General features: G+C 36.7%; 2 protein-coding genes across 4 annotated transcripts in view; one reads left to right on the top strand and one right to left on the bottom strand.

The window, feature by feature from the left end:
• ANGPT2 (angiopoietin 2) overlaps positions 1–8,099 on the bottom strand; it is a 41,883-nt gene extending 33,784 nt beyond the window's left edge. The window contains exon 1 of one of the 2 annotated variants that reach the window (XM_005521904.3): positions 7,610–8,099. In XM_005521904.3, coding sequence (XP_005521961.1) covers positions 7,610–7,894 — 285 coding nt within the window. In that variant the 5' untranslated portion in view covers positions 7,895–8,099. The remainder of the gene's footprint in view (positions 1–7,609) is intronic. The other variant, XM_014251461.2, reaches the window with a different exon arrangement.
• The window catches only part of MCPH1 (microcephalin 1), a 129,050-nt gene that overhangs the window by 83,241 nt on the left and 29,493 nt on the right, over positions 1–16,316 (top strand). The gene's annotated exons all lie outside the window — the stretch shown is intronic.

Below are 16,316 nucleotides of genomic sequence, written 5' to 3'. Positions count from 1 at the left end.
TTACACAGTCTAACACTTTAATGCCCATTAGAGGAATTTCAGTTGCTAATATTGAGAGAGCAGTAATGAATCTACCAAGGCTTTCTTTTCCCCTTTCTGGAAACAATAAGCTCTCAGTTGGGCTTCCACAACACACTGATTTTAATATCTGAGCAAAATCAATGATATAAATTTGATATGTTGTTCCCTAGAGATAAAGAAACTGTATAGTTGTGGTTTTTATTTTAAAACTCTATCATGATGCTTGAGACCTGAATACCAGTACAAAACTAAAAAGATCATTTTTTCCCTACGTTATTAAAGGGAGTTTGAGCAAAGCTATGACACTTAGATACTGCTTGGTTTTAACAAGAAATCTCCAGAGTCAGCTGAATTGCAAAAAAAGTTGCTGTCGTCTAAGAATTCTGAAGTATTTGCTCATCTAGAGAGGAAAATGTTTCCTTACAGCTTCTGTGAATAGTAAACTCTGTGAAGAATACTAGATTCCCATCCACACTTTTATTAACAGAGAGAGAAGTTAACAGAGAGAGGGTTGCATATTCTCTCAGCCTTCTCTTTTTAGAAGTAAGACCTTTATATAACTTTAGTAGACTCCTGGAAGATAGTTATCTAAACTGATATAGCTTCATATGGGCAATATAAAGACAGCAGAAAGATTCCTGTAGCTTCCTGCTCTCTCTTCAGACTAAGCCATAATGGGCTGGAAATTGGAAAGAGACTAGATAGATATCATTTAATCACACAAATTGCAGGATACGTTTGCTGAGCTTTGTAAACATCATCTTACTTTTAGGGTTAACCTGTTCCACAAACAGATAAAAACTAACAGATTTTCAGTAATTACTTGGAACACAGTAAGAATTTTTTCTAAAAAAAGCTTTTAAGGAGTAGTAATGTTTTTTTCTAGGAAGCTTAAGAACTGACACAGTGAGTGTTTGCAGAACTATCTAGGTGTGGGATTTTTTTTATACAAAATGTAGATCTGGATTTTGTAACTTGAAGAATTCTTTAACATCTCCTCTGAGCCTGGTTTACTTGGAATATAAATCATGTTCACCAAAACATAATTTACTTATTCTCACTAGAGAATAAATAAACCTATTTTCTCCTCTGCCCCATTTTCTAAAAATATCTCTGGTCAAGAAAATGAAATGACCACAGTATTTTCAGTTGTAAAACACTTTTTAACTTACTGTGTGCATTAGGTTATTTGGTTTAATGCTGTATAATGTGCCATATCTTTAAAGCATTTCCAGGTATTAAATTACTGTGCTATACTTTTTTCTCCCCAAATACTTTGCCTTTTTAAATTATATAATATTCCTATTATTTTCCCATTTCTAGTTTATATTTGGCTAGTCTGAGAAATTCAAATAATAAAATGTCAGATAAGCACTGCTGGTTTTATTTCTGAAAAATCTTATTCAGTGCCATAGAAATTCCCCTTTTCTTGAAGGATCTAGTGATACTTACAGTCTACTAACACATTGTTTTCATTGTTACTACCAGTGAGATATTTCCTAGGGCGCATTTGGAGCACCAAAATATTTTCTCTGTGTGTGACATTCTTGTTTCAGGTACATTATTTTTTTTTTTTTCCCAGAGCTATCTTCTCCATTTTCCCTTATGCAGTCTGTATAAGTATCCTTAAGGCTCCCATTAATATCTCAACACATTAACTAGATGCGAGAATCACTTTTCTCTGAAGTACAACTTGCATCTCCAGTTCCAGGAAGTTTGGGGGGGTTTGTTGGTTTTTTGTTTGTTTGTTTTGTTTTTTTAGTTTGGTTGGGGGTTTTTTTGTTGTTGTTGGTTGGTTTCATTGTGTTTTTTCTGTTTCATTTTGGTTGGTGTTTTGGGGGGGATGGTTTACAGTAAGAGTAGTTACACACTGGAACAGGCTGTCTTGAGAAGTTGTGGACGCCCCATCCCTGAAGTGTTTAAGGTTTGGCTGGATAGGGCTTTGAGCAACTTGATCTGGAAGATGGCCCTGCCCACAGCAGAGGCATTGGAACTAGATGATCTCTGAAAATTCTTTCCAAACCAAACCAGTCTGGGATTCTGTGATTCTATCAGGATGTGGGAATAGGAAGACACCAAAATCTTATGGAAAAGCAATGAATCCTGATTTGACTATTGTACTCAAGCTGGTTTTTAACAAGTGGGAAGCATAATGTTTAACTATATATTCATATAATATTTGCAGTCTAATCCACAGTTATACCTTCTACCTATTGTCTCTGTATTTTCAGGCCTACAAACTTCAGTGCTAAAGTCTGTCAGGATGAGAGCCATGCAGCATGCTAGCTTTTTTAAGTTCTTCAGCAATGCTGACTATCAGCCTCTTCAAGGGGGATTTCTGTTAAGTTTTCCATTCCTCTATTTGTCTCCCTCAGGATGAAAAGGCTGATCCAACTTACTTTAGGAGGCTAATTAATACATACTGAGGCACCTGATGAAACTCTGGGTTTGCAAAGTTCCAAAGATCCAAGAGTGGATCCAACAGTGTCTCTGTTGTAGACACTAATGTAAGATGTAAGACCATGTATTCTAAATCAGTTGGCAACACTTTGCCTGTCTAGCCCTATAACAACAGTAACAGTAGGGGAAAACCATCTTACTTTGTCCCCGCTCTGGCTTTCAGCCAAACCTGTGTAGAAGCCCATGAAATGACAGATGCAGCAGGAGGTTCTTGCATTAAAGTATGTAAAAAGTTATTAAAGAAATAATGGTTAACTAAGCTGCTTAGTATTGTAAATCAAAGAATATGGTACTTTTTCAAAAGCAAACACTGTTTTCTACCACTGTGTTTTGCAATATTAAGCAGTAAAGGTGCTAGTAGTGATATTTTGAAGGTTAGAAATGGGTCTAACCCATTGCTGTGGTCTCTAGGTAACTTCCCTTCTAAGTAATACATATATAATAGCTTAGGAATCAAGCAAATTATATTGTTTTACTTGGTAAATTTGAGGTGAGATGCATATTGTTGATTTTTTTTATAATTGATAAGAAAAAAGGAGCAGTAACAATAACTGTCTGTAAAAGAAACACCATCCTCAGCTTCAGTCTCTCTGACAAACTATCAAAGATATTCTAAAGACTATGCTGTTAAATTTTATATATTAAGTGGGTATGCAAATAAAAAGAACTGGAAACTGGCAAGTCAAGAATCTTCAAGTTAATTTCCTATATGTACACTTGAAGAAAGAAAATTAAAAAGAAAAGAAAGAAAAAATGAAATTAAGTTTGCTGTCACTAATTGACAGAAAAAATCTCCCATTTTGCTGTTTGGATCAATCAAAGATGACAAGTTTATGGTCACGTTAATAACAAAGCAAGCACAGGAAAATATATATTGAATGCTAGCATGAGACTGGTTCTGTAAAACAAGCCTCCATTTATCCCATTTTTTACTGATAGCACCGTGGAGAAGGTGAATTCTCTATTTCAATTTTGTCTCGTAGATCTGTACAAGAACATCTCATCTTCTTTGTTGATTTTGTACAATTTCATACCTGTATCACCAATTTATTATTTGAGGTATGATGCAGAAATGGTTTCTACAACATAGTTTCCAAACATATGCAATAGCATCATTTCAAATCCTGTCACTGAAATTTACCTACAGGAAATACAACAATAAACTGCATAATTATATCATCCAGAGTAGTGTGGAAACTTTATCTGGTAACATACTAATCTGAAAGTAAGAAAGTATTTTCTTTTAAGTCCTGCCAGTTATCTTTTGCTTAGCAAATAATCGTTGATAGACAGAAACAAGCAGTTTTCACAATAAGTAGAAACAGATGCATTACTTAAGAAAGGAATGTAGGAGTCAGAGTCAGAATCATCTCTTGGGTACTTCAAAATCCAACATTGTTCAATATATTTTTCCTTATCCATTGTGTGCAGACGGCTTTGGATGGCAGAATGTCAAAGTATCTTTTTGTATTTGACAAATGACATTCAGTAGAGTAATAATTATAACCTTTTAGGGTATCAAGACAAAGGAAAATTAATCTCAGTTAAGCATATCCAAAGATACTGCATTTCTATCAGCAGTGCATTCCCCTCCTAGTCTGCTGGGATGGATCAGGATGAAGCTCTGGCCTTGGGTTTAAATAGTAACTCCTGATACAGACTTTCACTTGCTAGTCTTTTGATATGCTGATAAACTACAAATAAGCTATCAGTATTCCAGATGCTATCATCAATTTGATCATACATTGTTTTCAGCTGTTGGTAACAGGAAAGACTAAGAAAATATGACCTTTTTTTTTTACACAGTTGCTGTGGACAGTCATGTCTCCTGAGTCATAGGATCCAGTCAATATATTAAGTAATAAATTCAGTTAACGTTCAGTTATTTCAATGTCTTAACATCTGAAAAAATTGCAGTTCCTTGAGTACAGGCGCTGTGATTCAAATAGTAAAGCTGCCATTTATTCAGATAGAAATAGTTAAATTATTGAACCTAAGGGATTGCCTGTCTTTTAGGAATATCTGAAAACCTGGTGTTTTTATATAAAAGTTCTAAACTTTAATAACATATATGTCTATATTTAAAATTTACAGTCTTGTATCTCAGCTGCATACCAACCTGCTATCAAGTTAATCGAAAATTTTATTATTGAGAGCTTTATTCTCCCTCCTCACACACACATTAGAAAAAAATCTTACACTTCAGTATACAAATTGATACTGAGATAGGAAAAGTCAAAGAGGAAAGTTCATTTCAGGTATATTGCAGCACAGCTGATCTAGGGTTTTGGCCTTTGCTTCAAAGTATCACTTACTGGCTTACTGCTAAACTGTGGATTAAGTGGAATAGTGGTTTATTCTAGCTTGTCATCTGAATGCTTAAACATAATCTGCTTTTCAAAAGACATTCTCCAGTTTTATGTATGGCACATACAGTAGTGGTAGAATGCATTATTGAAGTCCAGATTGAAAAAAAAGTGTTTTCATGAAGAAGCAATTTGTATTAACTGTAGAAAAAAGTCTTTTGCTTCCTATGCAGGAGCAAATCAGAAAAGAATTGACATATCTAACTCATTTTCTTCTCATTGTGTTTGTCCATTAAGCAGATGAAGCTCACACTTCCCATGCTGTTCCATTCATACAGCACAGTGTTCATTCAGAAACAGAACGTTTCCTTTAGTTGATGGATTAAAGGCAGGAGAGGGGGAGGTGTGTAAAAATGTTTGGGCATGTGCAATATTTCAAGAACAATGTTTAACAGTTAATTCACACTAGAAGTTTACAATGTATATTTTACACAACTTCAAAACAAAACAGGTTCTGCCTCCTAAATGAACAAAAATAACTTTTAAAGAGAAAGACCCAATGAAGGTTTTTGTGTAATTGCTGAGAAGCTAAATGTCAGGTTATTTTTAATAGCAAATCTTGTATTACACTTTTAGTACACTAAAAAAATTAAGCAAATACAATTTTTTCACCCCACCTTGACTGATCTTGCACTATATTTTGGGAGGTTGAAATATGAACCTAAGAATGTGTGTTAGTGACCTTACAAAAACAGCAAGTAAACTCTGTACGCAACTTTAAGGGTTATTGTTTGCTTTTTATCTTCACTTGCAGGCCAGGTGTCTCTAGCAAAGTAAATCTGAGGAAAAGCTACTTTTTGTTGGAGGCTCTTTGTGAACAAAACAGATGACATAGAGAGCAGGTGTTAAAATAGTGAAAAAGGCAAACAACAGATATTTTACAGGATGTTTAGCTGTGGAAGAGCTAGAAAAAAAACAAAAAACAAAACAAAACAACAAAAACCTCAGGCTATTCTAAAGCATCTTATTTAGAAGCCTTTGCTCAAATACAAGAAACATTTCTCTGTCTTGTAAATCAGAATATATATTTTGATCCCCCAAAGAATGATATTCTTATCCTATTCTTCTTGGCACTGAGTTCCCAGGGACTGACAGGAAAAAGCATAGTTTTTACTAAATAAGGATGCTTACTGGTTTTTGTTTACCTGATGCCACTTATGATATTGTGTTTGTCTACTTAAGTGCCATTTAGGACTGAAGTGTTGTGTAATTTACTATTTATGTTAGGAAATTGCTGAGCAGCTGGGTAGATTAGACTATTCTACTTTGTGTGTTTTTCATCCTACATTGCACATCTGTTGATTTTGGTCTTAGCAATACAATAGTGAGCATTGTAAATTAATAAGTAGAAAGGTAAGTAAGTGGAGGAAAGCAAGTTTGCCTGTTTAAAAAAACAAAAACTACTCAACTGGTATTATTTGTGTCTCCAAATGAAGCATCCTAAACCTACAAAGAGGGATTTAGAATTCCACACTGGAGCCTTCAAGTGTATGCATTTTGGATTTAAGCTTCAAGGCTCATTTTCAGGTTGATGAAAAGCCCGTGCTGTTTGTTTTGGAATATGAATTTTAACACTTAAAATTTTGCCAGCAAGTTTCATTGGCTGTATCACAGAAGTTCTGTAATTTTGTGACCAATTAGAGTGTGAGCTCTAATGCAAAATTATTTTATAACAACGCATGAAATGGCTATTCTTTGTAAAAAACTGAATTCTCTCCATTTGCAGCACATATTTCTTTTGCTATGAAGAAACCATTATGGCATCACTAGAACACCTATTTGGAAATACAGTGCCAAGTCCTTAAAATATTTATTGCTTAGAAGATAGACATCTTGGTACAAAACATAAATGCTCATAAATTCACTATGCAATTAGACTATACTATCCCACTTTTCCAGGTAGTAGTGTAATAAAGGCTTTTTAAGTCAAAATCAGTTGAACTGCATAGCATTTTGAATCAAATTAATTTCTGTAAAAATGTGAAATAGTGATCAGGCTTATTATCCAGTAATAATAAGTATATATGCTGCAGATTTTTTTTTCCTGCTCCTTCAGGTACAAATGTTGCCACTTTGGCAATGACCATGTCATTTTCCCTTAGTTCCAATGGAATTGCATTAAAGGAAGCTCTGTGGTATCCGTAACACCTTTTCCAGACTATTTTTCCCTTGAATCTTGTACATTTCACTGAAAATATTACAGGATGCAAAGGATATATTCTAAAGAATTTTCTTAAAATTCTATCACTTCACAAGGCTAATTTCACTGCAAGTCTGACTTGCAGTCTTTGCTGGAACTACAGTTCTTTATCAGTGGGGTTTAATAGGTTAATTTCAAGTTTTGAAATCACATTTTCAGTAACATTTTTCAGGCATGCCTTAGATAAAGGTACATTCTATATTCTTTAATATAGATCTAAAACAGCCCTTGCCAGTTAATTATAAATTAGTAGCCGCTTCTCTCATGTCAGAAACTTCAGACATGCCCACAGTCCATCTGTGTACGTAACTTGTCCAAACCACTCAAATGTAATGACAAACTTTAAAGCACAATCTCTGCAGAACTGTGCAGTTCATTATTATTTTCTAGTTAATATTATGTTTCCAGACTTCAAAACAACTTTTTGATTGAAAGGTAATTCAGAAATTTAGCTTAGACGATGCACTCTGTGAATTTAGGCACTGGTCAAGAAAAAAAATAAATTACACTGAAAGAGATAACAAGATGTTAAATTTCTGGGCGAGAAAGTATATTACTCTACCTTCATTAGCCACTGAGTGTTGTTTTCCATGATGTTCTCAAGTAGCTGCAGTCTTTGAACCGAATCATCATAGTCCAGAGGTGCATCCCTTTGCACCGCGTTGGACACGTACGGAGTCGAGGAGCGGCAGTTGTCCGCCTCAGGCAGAAGGAAGGTGTAGCTGCACGACCCGTGCTGAACCTGGTACTGCTTCTTGCCTATCGTCTCCATGCTCTTACTGAAGGAGTTGTATCCTGAAGCTAAGAATATGCCGCAGCCCAAAAAGAAGCAGGCGGCCAGCTGCATTTTAATCCCTGCGGTAACTCGGCGGACCTAGAGAGCCTGGATGCGCTGGCCGGAGCCCGGCCCTAGCTAACCTGCGGCGCAGCCGAGCGCTCCGCTGCCATGTGCCGTCAGGGGAGGGCTGGGCTTGCCTGCCTGCCCCGGGCGGGCCGGGGAGGTGCGGCCGCTCCCGCCGTGCCCGCAGCTGTCAGGCGCGGGAAGCAGCTGCGGCCGCCCCGCCTGGCCCGCTGCCTTCCTGCGCCGAGCCCCCGCCGCCTCACACCCGAGTCCCTCGCCGCCCTGCCCTTATAACAGAACTTGGGAAGAGCAGCACACGTGTGGAGCGGAGCGGCTCCTCCCTCCCGGGCTCGCCAGGGCCGGGGGGCAGCGTACAGCGGCTGGCGGGAGCGGGGCGGCGAGAGGAAACCCCAGGGAGGAGCCGGCAGCGGCAGGACCCCTGCGAATTCCTGCAGCGCGGCTCTAATTAAGAGTTTCCTAGACAGAGCAGTCAGTTCCGATCGCCTCCAACTAGGCTAGTAAATTATTTGCGATGGTAGTAATTTTTAAGCTCCTTACCCTCGACCACCCCCTCAAAACCCACACACACACAGACACACACACAGACACACACACACACGTCCCTGGGCTTCTTTGATCTTAATTTATTTTCTTTAAAATGTGCTGAAACAAGATGTAATTTAGTTGGTGTTTAATACATTGTGGAATTACAGGGAAAGACACTGTCCCATGAGTACAAATGCAGGCTTGGGTACGTCCTTGCAAAGAGAACGCGAGGGGCAGTAATTAGAGGTTTTCAGTTGAACACAGAATTTGTATTTTACTGATTCTCTGAGATGAACACTAAGGCATGTCTTTCAAGAGTTAAGCGTTTACAAGAGTTTTATTTATTATTTTAAAGGTTTGGGTTTTTTTTTTTCTGTATGACATGGCTAACTTTGGAAGTGCTAATGTTAATAAAAGAGTTAGAAATCACAAGTCAGCTGGGACTGTAAGGGGAAAAACCATCCAGAGGCAGTGGCAGTAAGGCATGGCTCAGGAAGTGGCATGGCTGAATAGGAATTACCCTGTTAGCTCTCCCCAGCCCAATTCTCTGCCCTTGGGAGTGGGAAATACCCATAAAAGGGGAGAGAAATTCTAATAAAGTATTTGAAATCTATATGTAAGTGTAAAAAGGACTACTTCCAATTCCCATGGTCTCTCTCTGCAATGGTCAGTCATCTTGAAAAAGCGGAAAATTACTAGCCAATTTAGCAGATCCTGGGAAAGAGTCCATTCCACTGAAACTTTGGATAAGTTTACCTCTCTGTGTAAGGAGAAATTGTCTTCTTGAAACCAGTATGATACTGACTCCTGAAGACAAACTGCCTGAGATTTTGGCTAAGTCTAGATCTGGAAACTACAGATTTTTCTTAATTAAAATAAACTAAGGGAATGCTGTGCTAGTAAAACTAACATGAATTGCTGACCAAAGTTTCTCATATTCAAGGAAAATCCCAGCAGGTCTCAGGATCTCTTAAGACAGACTCTTACATAACTTGCTTTATCTCATATAGTGTATTAATGTGGCTTTACTTTTTTATGTCATGGAAGGGGTTGTCAAAAATAGTTGTAGCAGCTTCAATTCATGTCTTAGATTGTTGGAAGCTGCTGATATTTCTTAACATATTTACTTTTGGATAGGAAAATCTCTAGAATTCAATTCTGGTGAATTCCAGAAAGATTCTGATTATATTTGGATTGTGATGAATGAAACCAATTTGTCAGATTTTTTTCCTGTGGAGTATTCGTATACCACTGTTCATCCTTCCAACCAGAGGAAACAGAGGAATATGTTTGGAATGGTCAAGATTATTTGCAACAAAATGTATGTATTTGGAGGGTTTGGTATATGAAGTATGCATTTTCCATCACTTCAATTTTGTGTTGCAATAGCCTAGCAGAAATGTAACAGCTACTTACATTGATAACAAAGTTTCAAACTTGTTGTAGACTGATTTCAAATTTTCAATTAATTGAAGTCTTTGAAAGAATGTTTAATTCCATATGGGTAACAGTCTTTGCAAGATACTTGACCAACATACTATTATCCAATGAAGACAGAATGTGCATTCGATTAATGCACTAGACTGTCTGAAGCATTTCTATCTAACCAGACATTCCAACTGAGTATTTTCTGTTATTTAGGTACTTTAATGAATATGCTAAGTTAAATGAGAATTTCCCATTGCTTGTCCTTAAATCGGTCTGTTCCCTATTTTCTTTGCACAGCTAGCCTGAAAAAAAATTAAGGGCCATATCTTAATAGTCCTTCTTTTCACCACCATGTGTGTACTCAGAGTAGTGCTGGAAATTAGATTGCTCCAGCCCTGGAAATATGTCTCTTAATAAGGAAGAACTGGAGGATAATCTTTATTTTTCTGATTATATTTTCATGGATTTTTTTTTTAAATTCTTTAGTTATTTAGTTAAATGAAAATATGAGAGTGAGCAGTGTAGTCATTTAAAAGTTTTCTTTTTCATTATTAGAGCTCTACTCAAGGGACTGAATATATATAAAAGACAAGATTTAAGGGAGGATCTGCTGAGAATTCATTAGATAGGATCTCCTTGTGAGGCTTGATTTCTGAATGGCTATAAAGCTTGCCATCTTTATGTGAGTCACATCACCATTGTAATCTGTCAGCTCGGTTTTGCTGGGTTTTGGAGGAGACATGAATGTCTCTAAAAGTTTGAACTGGAGTCTGTTTTCCTTTATGAAAGGCAGAAGCATGACCCTGGGAGGCCCTTGTGCTGTAATGAGGCTAGGAGCAAAACTGAATTTGGAGACTGCCTAGGAAGCCTTGCTGTATCCTGGGCCTCCACTAGGGAGAACTGTGGTTGTAGGAATACTGGAAAGAGAAACGAGTTCACCTTTTACTGCGTTTTAAGCTGGGCTTGGTTTTTGTGTCTTGGTTTTTTTGTTGTTGTGAATGAATGAGTAAATGGCCAGTTGCTATGGCAGCTGTCCGCAGTTCAGGGAAAAGGTACAGAAAGCCCAGGTATTATTCTGAGAAGTGACGACAAACTCCTATTGGGAGACTCTTACCAGCACAGCAGGCACCACCAGTTAGCTTCTACTCACTGTGCTTCTCATCTAGGTCTTGGAGTAACACCCTGAGGTGCACCATGGTAATGTTTTCCCCAATGTTTCATAGATAATCCTAGGCTGTAGGGGCAGTAACTAAAATACCCCCCGCACACACATAACAGTGAGAGGGTTTTGCTGTTTCCCCATCTGGGTCCAATGGACTCATATTGCTTTAATGAGGTGCTCTTTCCCACTGTCCAGGAAAGTTAGTGATTGTTCACCTTGCCAACGACATAAATATACATCCCTTTAACCCTTCACTGCAGCTCAGTGCCGTATTTGGTGCATCTTTTCGAGCAGTCGATTGTGATCCTTCACCCTTTCTATCCCTTTGGGAGCAGCTTTCCCAGCTGTGGAGGAGGAAGTGGTCTTCTCTGCCTCTCCAGAGAGTCAGAGCCAGTCAGAGTTCGGGGGAAAGAAAGTAGTAACAGCTAAATTAAGAAAACTGGTGTGAAAAGTAAGGCAAGTTAAATCCATTTTTGTCCTTGAAATCTGAGGAAGAGGAAGCAAGATGCCTGAATACAGTCTTTTTACTGAGCCTTAGAGGCATTTTAACAAGCCTGCTTGAAAGAGAGGGCTTATTCTGAAAACTGAATGACTGAGAAGATCTGTCCCATCAGTTATGAAAACTACAATTTCTTTGTTAGACATACTGAAGTAGGGAGGAATTTAAATAATTTGGCATGGAGTATTATAAATGTCAGAAACTGAGTAAAAAGTTATAATTCAGACTAGTCACATCCTCTCAGTATTTCTTTCATGTTCGTTGTTCTCTTCATCTTTCATTTCTGCTGTCGATATGGAGTGTTGTATTTACATTCATGATACGTTTTTCTTGTAAACTAAAATATAGTTTCAGCCTGTGAGTTCCTGCTTGCTTTAGAGCTGAGTGTATATAGTATATGCCATAAAATACCAAATAGTGGATCTGTATATTTAAAGTACAAATTAGATCTTTCCCATTTTAGAAAGAAGATACCCACTCTACAGAACTCACCTTATAAGCAGAGATGAAATGTGTATTTTGTCAAAACTAAACATTTAGAACATTTTGCCAGATGTGTGCAGGCAACTTCCTTTCCTGGGAAACAGTAAATTCCCTTACTCAGCCAATTGTGGGTTTCTTCCATACAGTATATGACTAGGCTGCGTTGAGAGAGACGCCTGAATTCTACTAACATTATCTTTCCAACTATAATTTTACTTACAGCTGCACAGCTTCTGTTTGACAGGCAGATACAGAGATCTTGTGAGATCTCTGACAGAAAAGGAAGCATGTAAACTTATGTAATATAAGAAAATGTTGACTTGGCTTTAGTCTGGTATCTGCAAACTTTCCCACCTAAAACTTTTGAGAAGTTGATTTAGTAGATAAATTCTCATTTCAGCAGTTTACTTATTTTAGGAAGGGAAAATTACATGATAAAATATGTGCAAACTAAAGGCAAAACCATGTAATCAAGTAGGTTTTGGTGCTACGTTCTTACAAGGATATTTGATCTATATATATAAATGAAAAAATGTTGTAAAGTAACATCAAAATCAAATCTGAGATGAAAAATCATCTGCAGCATGGAATAAATTTATAAAGTATTTTATATATTCCTGGTATTTACATTCCACACATTTTGACACTCAGTGTTAAGTTCCCACCTTTGGTTCCTGGTACTTTAATACTAGTTTATGATAGTTCCATTTGCTGTCTTCAAAATATTTTCCTTCACTGTAACTAGTTTAACATTTTTCTCAGGAACAAATGTCAACGAGGACAAGACTCATGAACTTATAACTTAAAAAACAGGGAACAGGATCTAGGACCCTATTGGATTTTTAGGCTGCTGAAAATATTGTCTGGTTTTAGATCTTATGCTCTTTTTCAACAAGAAGAGTAATAGGTTATTACATTTTCCTATATGCCAAACAATTTCTTTTCATTCAGACCCATAGTTCAGATTTCTAGCCCTTTAAAATTATTATCTATCATTCCTACTTTCCCCAGCTTTTACTCATTATCTTTTTTATTCCATCTGAGCTTCTGCACCAATCTCTCATGACTTCTTTAACAAAATCTCAGGATTCCACTCACTTTCTCAGCTGAAGCTTATTTCTGATCACTCAGAACATCTGGTGTAACATCTTGTGAATTCATAATCATCTTTATGTTCCATCTCTGATGTTCTATCACGTCTCCTTTGAGTACCCTTCCTTACAAGGGAGGGCATTTGCTCAATAGTTCTCATATTGTACTCTGCTGAAGGGACAAGAGGTCAATAATCTGATCCACTGAAAATTTCAGTTACTGCTCTGTCTTGGTGACTCAGTCTGGTTTTTTCCCATCTTGCTTTGTAACATCCAATCCATCATTTCAGTACACAGTATTTTTCCTAGATGTCACAGCACTAGTGGAAGCATAATGCAGCCAAAACCAGACTTTGTGTATTCCCTCTGAAATTCTTCCATGCTCCCTTTTTCTCTTTAGCAATTGACCCTGCCGCCATCCTTCAATGCATTTAAATCTATAATCTGCAAGTTATGTTTCTTTTATTTCTTTGATGTTTTATTCTCTCCCTTTTTTGATGCTATGCTTCCATTAATGTATCTAAAATCCCTATCTTGGTCCTTGTCATCAATATACTGAATTTTGTAACATAATCTGTCTAGCTTGTCCATAATATTTGAAATGTGACTTGCTTATGAAGCTTACTATATTAGTTCCGCCTCAGTAAATTACATTCAACTTTGCTGTCATAAAGATGATTAGACAACCATCAGAGCTTCACACAAGTAGATTATATACTTAATTGCTTTGAATTTGGAAGGTTTAAACTCAGCATCTCTCCTACCAATATGTCAACTTCATTGCTTTCTTTGTAGCCACTGTCTGGATTGGCTTTCCTGGATGGTCTTGGGTTAAACTTGGGATAGCTTTTCTCAGATAATCAGATATTTAATGTGATCATATTTTCAAATTACAGACTTATTTTGATTTCCCACTTTTTTAACATATTAGCATTAAAAGACATTATATATTTTGTATATACATAATTATAGCTGTATATATGTGTGTGCTTCTTATGTTGTTGATGCCACTGTTCCTAAAATATAATTGGTCGTGTTAATTTAGATTGGGATTTTATGACAGCACATCCTGAGTAATAACAATAACATGAATAAATGGGTTTTTTAAAATTCCTGTCATTATCACATCCACATACCAAAACCTTGTTAAATACAAAGTGCTTCTTAATTATTGCTGGTTCATTACTTTTACAGTGATTTCCTTTTTCAGTCCGAATTTCCAAGTGATATGTAAAGTAGAATTCACAAGTATCTATTGAACTCTATACAAATAATGTAGGCACAATCTAGGAAGACTCACTGTGCATTAATGAAGTTCCTGTTTGTAGGACAGATGGTAGTGTCTTTCACTGTGAGCATTTTCTAATAATGAATGTTATTTTAATCTTTGAAAGATGAGTCATCCACACACAGAAGTAGGAAGTGAGTCCCAGGATTATGAAGAATAGTTGCTACATGTCCTTCCTCCTTAATATTTTTATATAGTTTGGCTACAGTGCCCAAAGACTGTGCTTATTCTCTTCAGAGTTATGTGATGACAGCAAACTTCAGCTGGTAACAAGTGCAATTACATCTTAAACTCAAATAGCACGAGTTCAAAACTATCATGGAAATTACAGCTAATGTTAAGGATCTTACAATTGCACTGCTGAACATCTGACAGTGTTAAGTGCCCTGTCGATCTCCCATACTGGGACAAGCATAATAAAGCACCTGTTTAAACAGGCTATCATTGGTCGAAACTGAGCAACATAACTTGTGTGCTAATGGGTAGTAAAGCCTTTAAAATCTGTTTTAAAAAAATTTTCCCATAGCACTTGTGTATTTACCCTTTACTGCTGAATTATAAGCTAAAAAACTTAACAGATGTTCTTACTCTGTAAGCTTATATACTGTTTCTATGCTTTGAAAAATGTCTTTTAAATTACAGTTTTGAGCATTTGGACAATTTAAACCTAAAATCTTTATGTAAGGTTTTGACTTTTGTTGTATCATGTGAATGGTGTATTATGTTGATGTGAAAAGGCAGCAGACTCTGAAAGAATCCAGAAGGCTTTTGGAAAATGAGAAATCTGCCTTACTGACATCCTAAAGAAAAATGAATATGCCGTTTGTTTAAAGGAGTGTATTTTTAAAACATCTAAGCAGCTGACAGCAAGATAGCCTTACAAGTCACCCCAGTCCCTATGATTTAAGTCCTTCCTCTTGTAAGCAGTCACTCAGGTTAGCGGAAGGTTCTCTCATCTGGTAATAGCACACTTATATGATAATAACAGCATGTCATACTTCCGAAGAGCATGTTCAAGTTAAGATCTGAATTCAAAGATAAACTGGTGTCAAAGAGGGAATGAAAAGGAAGTGAAAAACTGTGTAAGAGGAATCAACAACACTTTCAGAGAGGGAGAGGACGTTTATGGCAACAGTAAGGTACCTAGTTCCTGACATCTGTTTCCCTCAAGAAAAAAATACAGTCCATGCACTAACCTTTTAATGAAGAGTGCAAGAAAAATATTTGCAGCATAATTTCATATATTCCTATTTGCTGAACTGTATTATGGATGTGTCATTTGAAGCGGACAGAGCAACTGCAAACTATTTTTGTCTCCATAAAGATAAATATTTTCTTTTTTTCAGTACTACTAAACATAGATCAGTAATAGCTCTCAAAAACATTGCCCACCCTCTTGCTTGTTCTGCCATAGAAACTGGGCATTATTTTTGTTGTTGGTCTTACTGCTGTACAAGCAAAGGAAGGAATTAAAGTGGGTTTTTCCTCCCTGGTTATTGAGGCATCAGAACCCATGATGGGGCAGCACAAAGATTAGCTGCATACAGATACCAAGATTAGGGCTTATTTGAGTTTGGACTCCCTGACTCCATACAATTTATTTCTCTGTAAATATTAACAAAAGTACCTCATTGGCTGAGTAACATTCTGTTCTTTATCTCTCCAAATAAATCCTTTGCTGGAAAGATAATCCTCCATTTCCAATGGAATATATAGACAAGACCAGATCTCTTATAAGTATCGTTTCATTAAAGTATATTTTCTTCCCAACACAAACCAATTAGAAAGTCCTTTTACTAGGCTTTCATCTAAATCTGAATGATTCCTTGAGTAATTTCTCTACACAGAAAATACAAATCTTTAAAAATCTTTATTCTGTCTCAGTAGAAATAATGTACAGGAAATTTGGAGATGACATTGGTGATGTCTCT

Source organism: Pseudopodoces humilis, chromosome 3 (genome assembly GCF_049639895.1).
Source record: "Pseudopodoces humilis isolate 2021_Gansu_Grassland_sample_001 chromosome 3, ASM4963989v1, whole genome shotgun sequence".
Classification (NCBI taxonomy): Eukaryota; Metazoa; Chordata; class Aves; order Passeriformes; family Paridae; genus Pseudopodoces; species Pseudopodoces humilis.
Note: the sequence above shows the minus strand (reverse complement) of the source record. Positions and strands in the feature narration are given on the sequence as shown.